The sequence below is a fragment of the Labrus bergylta genome, chromosome 5 (genome assembly GCF_963930695.1).
Source record: "Labrus bergylta chromosome 5, fLabBer1.1, whole genome shotgun sequence".
In the NCBI taxonomy this organism is placed as follows: Eukaryota; Metazoa; Chordata; class Actinopteri; order Labriformes; family Labridae; genus Labrus; species Labrus bergylta.
In genome coordinates this window covers 33,708,017-33,717,309 of record NC_089199.1, presented here as the reverse complement: position 1 = coordinate 33,717,309, position 9,293 = coordinate 33,708,017, and the positions used below count along the sequence as shown (strand labels likewise).

The following is a 9,293-nucleotide window of genomic DNA, read 5'->3' as shown; positions in this document are numbered from 1 at the left end:
CAGCTCACAGCTGCACCCACAGCAATAAAAACACAATTATTAATAAAGAAAGAAACTTCTATTTGTTATCAAATCTGCAGATTTTATCCCTGAACCTGTCGGAGAGAGGAAACAGAAAACACAGCGTCTGAAAGGCTTCAGTTGGGTCCCTATAAATGTTTAACCCCTCTCCTGCACCTCTCTCTCTTTTCTCTCTGTGAAACACTTCCTGCATGTTTTGTGTAAAATTTGCTGTTTATTTAAAGTTTAGTTCACAATATTGACAAACGTCACCCCCCCCCCCCCCCCCCCCCCGGACTGGCTCCAGGTGAATTCTCCTGATTATATCCTGCTGTGTTCTCACATCAGCTCACTCTGACTTTCTGCAGAATAAACACGAGGAGGCTGGAGGAGAAACTCTGAGTGAAGAGAGAAACATTCAGATGTTTGAGTGATCACATGACGCTCAGAGTGAAGAGAGAAACATTCAGATGTTTGAGTGATCACATGACGCTCAGAGTGAAGAGAGAAACATTCAGATGTTTGAGTGATCACATGACGCTCAGAGTGAAGAGAGAAACATTCAGATGTTTGTGATCACATGACGCTCAGAGTGAAGAGAGAAACATTCAGATGTTTGAGTGATCACATGACGCTCAGAGTGAAGAGAGAAACATTCAGGTGTTTGAGTGATCACATGACGCTCAGAGTGAAGAGAGAAACATTCAGATGTTTGAGTGATCACATGACGCTCAGAGTGAAGAGAGAAACATTCAGATGTTTGTGATCACATGACGCTCAGAGTGAAGAGAGAAACATTCAGGTGTTTGAGTGATCACATGACGCTCAGAGTGAAGAGAGAAACATTCAGGTGTTTGAGTGATCACATGACGCTCAGAGTGAAGAGAGAAACATTCAGATGTTTGAGTGATCACATGACGCTCAGACTGAGTTCTTCAGGAGGTTTGACGGGACGAGGTCGCTCACAGTCCTGACAGCCTGTTGCAAATATCAGGAGCTTTCTGCAGGTGTGAAAGCACACACACACACACACACACACACACATACATACACACACACACACACACACACACACACACACTTCTATCTCCACCATAAACCCTGTCTCTCTCTCTCTCTGCACCTCGCCCCCCTTCAAACACAAACACCAGCCACACTTCACCCCCCCATGTAGTTACCCCCCCCATGTAGTTACCCCCCCCCATGTAGTTACCCCCCCCATGTAGTTACCCCCCCCTTAATGATTACCACCACATCTCGTTGTGTTCTCCAGCTGTGACAGTGACAGAAAGTTTCTTTGTTTTTAAAGGAAACAAATCTTTACCTTTAATTCATGAAACACCTGAAAACAGCAGAGATGCTTTCAGGTGTTATTTTATTTTAGATAGAGGGTTAAAATGTTAAAATAGTCTCATCCTTTAGAAATGTAGACATTGCTTTGTTAATTAGTGCACGTGCATGTTTGTTATTTTAAATGATGACGTAATCTTTGAGTTCTGACTGCCCCCGGTCTCCCCCCACAGAAACAGAATCTCTAATCTCCCTCTCTCTCCTCTGTCACGGAGTGTTAGTGTTGTGTGTCTCTCGGGACGTCCCGCCGGTTTGCGCGTGGATGTGTCCCGCACCTCAGTGTGAAGCAGCTTCCTGCCGTCACGTCACGTCACGTCACACACCGTAAAACACGCAGCCTCCATGAAGTCCGTCTGTCTGTGAGCCTGATCACTTAAATCATGTTTGTGTCTGAGGACGCAGAGAGGTGAGAACGTCAGGTGGGAGGTGTGACAGCACGTGACAGCCGCGGCACACTTCTGGTTGTGAACACGCGGAGGAGGAAGTGAGGAGGTGAGGAGGTGAGGAAGTGAGGAGGTGTCTCAGACAGGACGCGGTCTGTTGTCTGACTTTATGACTTTATGGTGGAGGACTGTGGGAAAGTATCAGGTGTGAGGAGTCCACGCGGACCGGAGCTCCTCTCAGGAGTATAAATACAGACTGCACGAGGACACGAGAGGACTGTTTACCGCCAAACACAAAGACACTCAGACTGAGAGAGAGAGAGAGAGAGAGAGAGAGAGAGAGAGAGAGAGACATGGCTCCTGTGACTCAGAGAACACCTGGAGAGAGAGCTGTGGAGACCAACAGCACAAACAAGGTAAGAGCCCAAAGTCTGACCCTCTTTATCTCCTTCTTCTCCCTCCTCTCCTCTCCCCTTTTCTCCTCTCCTCTCCTCTCCTCTCCCCTTTTCTCCCCTCTTCTCTCCTCTCCTCTCCTCCTCTCCTCTCCTCCTCTCCTCTCCCCTTTTCTCCTCTCCTCTCCTCTCCTCTCCTCTCCCCCTCTCCTCCTCTCCTCTCCTTTCCTCCTCTCCTCTCCTCTCCTCTCCTCTCCTCCTCTCCTCTCCTCAGACGTTAAAAACGTCAGTGTTTAACGTGATTCTTTTATTTCTCCTCAGCTGAGGAAGCTCATGGTGGAGAAGGTGAGGAGAGACCGGATCAATCAGAGCATCGAGCAGCTCAGAGCGCTGCTGAACCTGGAGGCCTCCCCCCCCGGACTGGAGACCCCCCCCTCCAGGCTGGAGAAGGCGGACATCCTGGAGCAGGCTGTGGGGCTCCTGAGGAGGCGCGCTCTGGCCCGTGCGGCCCCCAGTTACTCTCAGGGCTTCTCCCAGTGTCTGCAGGAGACTCTGCGCCACCTGTCGCTGCACGCGCCCCTGCAGCCCGCCGACAGGGAGGAGATCAAAGGCTTCTACGTGCACCAGAGAGCCGCGCTGCAGCGGCACGTGAGCGGCGAGCAGAGCCGGGGGAGCGCCGCGCGGAAGTGGTCGTCCTCGCGGGGTCACAGCTCTCTGTGGAGGCCGTGGTAGCTCGGACCTTCAACACATCTCTATTTATTATTTATTGTTATGGACAAGCTGTGAGGGCGGCTGTGGCTCAGTGGGTAGAGTCGTTGCCTCTTAACCAGAAGGCCAAAGGTTCAATCCCCAGCTGAGTAACATGTCCGATGTGTCCTTGGGCAAGACACTTAACCCTGCATTGCTCCCTCTGCTTCAGTGGAGGTGTATGAATGGATTAGTACTTACTCTCTGATGTCACTTTGGATAAAAGCGTCTGCTAAGTGAATTGTAACAAGCTTACCGACTGCACGCACACTGTGAGCTCATTGTGTTCAGTTGTGCAACATTTGCACATTTTTAAACTCATCTCTAGTTTTCTACTGTGTAGAGACGAACAGGTGAGAGCTCAGGTCTTCTGTGAAGGCTGCACGTGTCTCTGAAAAAGACAATTCATTGGTGTCCTCTGCAGTGACGTCACTGATTTAATATTAAACATTGCTCTTGGTAAATTAAATACTTGTGTGTGTGTGTGTGGTTTGATTCTTTGGGTTTCTCCTCATCCATCAGATGAGCCCGGGGCGCCCCCTGGTGGTTTAAAAGTGTCACATCAAAGGGTTAATACAGCGTTTAATCAGCTCTGAGTTAATGATATAATAAATGCTGAGTTGATTCAGTCATGGAGATGAGACCTGTGAAAAGGTTCCTCAGACACCAGGACTCTGTTAGTCTTCACAGGTGAACTCTGAGGTCAGGTGAGATGAAGTGATTGAGGGTGCATTAAAGGAGCAATTTAATTTAAAACATGAGAAAAAGTTAAACAAGCTCATAAAACCATCAGTCCTCACCTGTTTCCTGATTTAAAGAAATTACATTTGACTTTAAACTAACAGTGATCCGATATTTGACCAATCTGGGAATAAATTCATGACCAAGAAACTTCAACACAAATGTTATACAACACATAAAAATCCTATAATTCCATTAATAATCCTATAGTTATTTTCACTGATTTCATCAAAGTTTGAGCGGTTCTAACCTCCGTCCGCTTTCTAATTGATTAAACATTTCTGGAAAGGAAACTAGTGAGGAGGTCGACATGCAGGACTTAATAAACTTCACCAAAAACTGTAAAAAGATCCTCGATAGTGTAAATAGATTTTTCTTTCAGACTGAATGAGTGACCTCGACTGTGTGTGAAAGAGAAAACTGTCTAACATTAAAGGAGTAACATGTAACTCTTACAGCTAGTGTTTAAATCGTTTTATCCTGTTTCATCTCTTCATAGGACTCTAACAGTCAGATGTATAAAAATAGAGTTTGCATTAGTGTTAGGTGACACAACATAAACTTTACAGGCTGCAGACATAAGATACTGTCTTAAAGGAGCAGTATGTAACTCTGACCCCTAGTGTTTAAAATGGGTACTGCAGTCTAAATTCTAAACATCATAGAGAGCTGTCTCCCCCCCCTCCTCTCTAGAGTGGATGCTCACTCAGGTCACCATGTGGTGGACTCTGAAGCTTCAGTGTTTATCCAGCTCTGCATGGGTCTGTAAACCTTTCTGTGTTCTAACCTCTCTCCATTTTTCAAAAGCATCTCCAATATTGATCCTAGTTTGAGCACGTTTCTGCTCGTGGAGCTTATTAGAAACATGCAGAGGCTTTTTAGGTCGGGTACAATCACTTCTATCTGAACCACTTCTCTTGACCGCTTCCATCGCTGCAACACCTGTTGACCTGATAACTGCTCTCATATCTGACAAACCGAGGGGCGTTCAAAACGGCCGTGTGGGGTGTCTTAAAAGCGCCTACCTTCTCTGGTCCAAACAAATCCAGAGCATTCAGGAGCAGAATCTAAAGTTAGAAGGAGGACATACTGGCTGCTGCATTGTTGTCAGAGAAGCCAGCACTTCAACATAGCATGTTTCCTTAATGATCAGAGAGTAAGATACCTTTATCATCTCACTCTCTACACAGCTCACTGATTGGACCTTTAAGAGAAGCAGATTTAAAAACAAGTTTCTGCATGCTTCATCTTTGATGTTACATGAACGAACACACACACACACACACACACACACACACACACACACACACACACACACACACACACACACACACACACACACACACACACACACACACACACACACACACACACACACACACACACACACACACACACACACACACACACACACACACACACACACACACACACACACACACACACACACACACACACACACACACACACACACACACACACACACACACACACACACACACACACACACACACACACACACACACACACACACACACACACACACACACACACACACTTCCTGGTTCAGGAACACTCGCAGACGGAGAGATTAAGTGGAGGAGGAAACATCTGAAGTGAAACTTGAAAGTCTTCCAGGTGTTGTCATCACCAGTGAAACAGGTTCATCGAGGTCGAATCCTTCTGTCTCTGATCTGACTGAACGCAGACTTCATTTATCCCGTTAGAGTTTCTCCTTTTTTGAAATAAATCTCAGATAGAAGAGATATATGGAGGTGTCAGCCGAAGGTGACCACGGCGGGATGAAGGGTCTGAAAACTGACGGCATGTTTTCTGTTTGTTCTGAACACTCAGTGTGTGTGTTGGTGTTCTCACCGCTGAACGAGGTAACGGAGTTCAGAGTTGAAAGGTCCTCTCTCCGTTCTGTCAGGGAGCCGTTGTGATCTAGCGGTGGGGGCGTGTCCAGACTTTATGGACCCCACGCTCTGACTGATGCAGACAAACAAATAAATCTAAATTATTCTTTTTTTTTTAATACTCTTTATTGAAAACACAATACCCCCCCCCACCCCAAATGACCAGACGACTAAAATAAAGAATACAGAATGTAAAAAAGAAACTAAAAAAACCTTTATATATATATATATATATATATGTAAATTTACATGCTCTTACACTCTTGCACATATACATGTATATACACGAAAGGAAATAATAAGAATAATAAAATTAAAAAACAGCTACAATAACATAAATTTATCATATGAATTCAGAAAAAAAGCTTATTTACCCTTTCTAACCTCACCAATAATCATTATTTTTTATAACACCATACAGAAAAGAAGATTTATGTTCAAAGTCAGAATTTAAAGTACCTGAAAACACTGCATGCTAACTCTCGCTAACAGTCACAGAGTAAAGACTTTTTTACTTTTTTTTAAGAAGATAGAGTTAAAAGTTGATCTTGAGGCCGAGACAGATTTCAAGTACAACAACAATGATGGTCTGTTTTAGCGTAAGTCCCGCCTCTGACAGGGCAAACAGCCAATCACAGTTTAGGATTTTTGGAGCGGCACCTTGGGGAGTGAATCAGACTTTTAGGCCACGCCTTTAACACAACAATCTGTAACTTCTCCCCTTCAAACCGTCGTTTCAAAGTCGACCTTCCATCAGAGCGCCACGGCCTGCTGTCAGCGGGTCGAGGTCGTCTCAGAGAAGTGCTTATCAGAATCAAAATAAAGCTTTATTAAAGGTCATGCAGAGTGGCACTTTGCAGTTTAAAACACTTTAAATCAGCTGGCAGCCAAAGATCATCGATTGAAACAGGAACGAGTTCAAGAGAATTTATTTAATATGAAACATAAATAAGGACTCGTTATCTTCTGGGACAGGAAGGATCACTGTACAGAGGAAGTCAACATGGCTGCTGGTGGTTTCCTGTTGTAGGTCATAACGAGACATCGAAGGTCAAAGGTCAAAGGTGTGTTGGGGTAGGGCGCGCGTCCCATGTATTGAGACTCTCGTCTCGAGCGGTAGGCCCGGGTTCGCTTCCACCCGTGGCCCCTTTCTGCATGTCATTCCTCTATCCACTGTCCTCTCTCTCTCTGGTTTCAGACTCTATCCACTGTCCTCTCTCTCTCTGGTTTCAGACTCTATCCACTGTCCTCTCTCTCTGGTTTCTGACTCTATCCACTGTCCTCTCTCTCTCTGGTTTCTGACTCTATCCACTGTCCTCTCTCTCTCTGGTTTCAGACTCTATCCACTGTCCTCTCTCTCTCTGGTTTCTGACTCTATCCACTGTCCTCTCTCTCTGGTTTCAGACTCTATCCACTGTCCTCTCTCTCTCTCTCTGGTTTCAGACTCTATCCACTGTCCTCTCTCTCTCTCTCTGGTTTCAGACTCTATCCACTGTCCTCTCTCTCTCTCTCTGGTTTCAGACTCTATCCACTGTCCTCTCTCTCTCTGGTTTCAGACTCTATCCACTGTCCTCTCTCTCTGGTTTCAGACTCTATCCACTGTCCTCTCTCTCTCTCTCTGGTTTCAGACTCTATCCACTGTCCTCTCTCTCTCTCTCTGGTTTCAGACTCTATCCACTGTCCTCTCTCTCTGGTTTCAGACTCTATCCACTGTCCTCTCTCTCTCTCTGGTTTCAGACTCTATCCACTGTCCTCTCTCTCTCTCTCTGGTTTCTGACTCTATCCACTGTCCTCTCTCTCTGGTTTCAGACTCTATCCACTGTCCTCTCTCTCTCTGGTTTCAGACTCTATCCACTGTCCTCTCTCTCTCTGGTTTCAGACTCTATCCACTGTCCTCTCTCTCTGGTTTCAGACTCTATCCACTGTCCTCTCTCTCTGGTTTCAGACTCTATCCACTGTCCTCTCTCTCTCTGGTTTCTGACTCTATCCACTGTCCTCTCTCCCTGGTTTCTGACTCTATCCACTGTCCTCTCTCTCTGGTTTCAGACTCTATCCACTGTCCTCTCTCTCTCTGGTTTCAGACTCTATCCACTGTCCTCTCTCTCTCTGGTTTCTGACTCTATCCACTGTCCTCTCTCTCTCTGGTTTCAGACTCTATCCACTGTCCTCTCTCTCTCTGGTTTCTGACTCTATCCACTGTCCTCTCTCTCTGGTTTCAGACTCTATCCACTGTCCTCTCTCTCTCTGGTTTCAGACTCTATCCACTGTCCTCTCTCTCTGGTTTCTGACTCTATCCACTGTCCTCTCTCTCTCTGGTTTCAGACTCTATCCACTGTCCTCTCTCTCTGGTTTCAGACTCTATCCACTGTCCTCTCTCTCTCTGGTTTCAGACTCTATCCACTGTCCTCTCTCCCTAGTTTCTGACTCTATCCACTGTCCTCTCTCTCTGGTTTCAGACTCTATCCACTGTCCTCTCTCTCTGGTTTCAGACTCTATCCACTGTCCTCTCTCTCTCTCTGGTTTCTGACTCTATCCACTGTCCTCTCTCTCTCTCTCTGGTTTCAGACTCTATCCACTGTCCTCTCTCTCTCTGGTTTCAGACTCTATCCACTGTCCTCTCTCTGGTTTCTGACTCTATCCACTGTCCTCTCTCTCTCTCTGGTTTCTGACTCTATCCACTGTCCTCTCTCTCTCTGGTTTCTGACTCTATCCACTGTCCTCTCTCTCCCTGGTTTCAGACTCTATCCACTGTCCTCTCTCTCTCTGGTTTCAGACTCTATCCACTGTCCTCTCTCTCCCTGGTTTCTGACTCTATCCACTGTCCCCTCTCTCTCTCTGGTTTCAGACTCTATCCACTGTCCTCTCTCCCTGGTTTCTGACTCTATCCACTGTCCTCTCTCTCTGGTTTCAGACTCTATCCACTGTCCTCTCTCTCTGGTTTCAGACTCTATCCACTGTCCTCTCTCTCTCTGGTTTCAGACTCTATCCACTGTCCTCTCTCTCTCTCTGGTTTCTGACTCTATCCACTGTCCTCTCTCTCTCTGGTTTCTGACTCTATCCACTGTCCTCTCTCTCCCTGGTTTCAGACTCTATCCACTGTCCTCTCTCTCTCTGGTTTCAGACTCTATCCACTGTCCTCTCTCTCTCTCTGGTTTCAGACTCTATCCACTGTCCTCTCTCTCTCTGGTTTCAGACTCTATCCACTGTCCTCTCTCTCTCTGGTTTCTGACTCTATCCACTGTCCTCTCTCTCTCTGGTTTCAGACTCTATCCACTGTCCTCTCTCTCTGGTTTCTCACTCTATCCACTGTCCTCTCTCTCTGGTTTCTCACTCTATCCACTGTCCTCTCTCTCTCTCTGGTTTCTCACTCTATCCACTGTCCTCTCTCTCTGGTTTCAGACTCTATCCACTGTCCTCTCTCTCTCTGGTTTCTCACTCTATCCACTGTCCTCTCTCTCTCTCTGGTTTCAGACTCTATCCACTGTCCTCTCTCTCTCTGGTTTCAGACTCTATCCACTGTCCTCTCTCTCTCTCTCTCTGGTTTCTGACTCTATCCACTGTCCTCTCTCTCTCTGGTTTCTCACTCTATCCACTGTCCTCTCTCTCTCTCTGGTTTCAGACTCTATCCACTGTCCTCTCTCTCTCTCTGGTTTCAGACTCTATCCACTGTCCTCTCTCTCTCTGGTTTCAGACTCTATCCACTGTCCTCTCTCTCTCTCTCTGGTTTCAGACTCTATCCACTGTCCTCTCTCTCTCTCTGGTTT

At 46.4% G+C, this 9,293-nt stretch overlaps 2 protein-coding genes across 2 annotated transcripts in view; one reads left to right on the top strand and one right to left on the bottom strand.

Annotated features, from left to right (window-relative positions):
- The window catches only part of LOC109979701 (transcription factor HES-5-like), a 1,382-nt gene extending 1,151 nt beyond the window's left edge, over positions 1-231 (bottom strand). The window contains exon 1 of the mRNA XM_020628467.3: positions 1-231. This exon is cut by the window's left edge and continues 317 nt beyond it. The gene's annotated coding sequence lies outside the window, so the exon portion shown is untranslated.
- A 1,454-nt stretch (positions 232-1,685) lies between these two features.
- On the top strand, positions 1,686-3,341 carry LOC136179313 (transcription factor HES-5-like). Its single transcript, XM_065955476.1, has 2 exons — positions 1,686-2,149; positions 2,447-3,341. The coding sequence occupies exons 1-2, from the start codon at positions 2,087-2,089 to the stop codon at positions 2,855-2,857; spliced, it is 474 nt and encodes a 157-aa protein (XP_065811548.1). The 5' UTR covers positions 1,686-2,086; the 3' UTR covers positions 2,858-3,341.
- Positions 3,342-9,293: the final 5,952 nt, after the last annotated feature.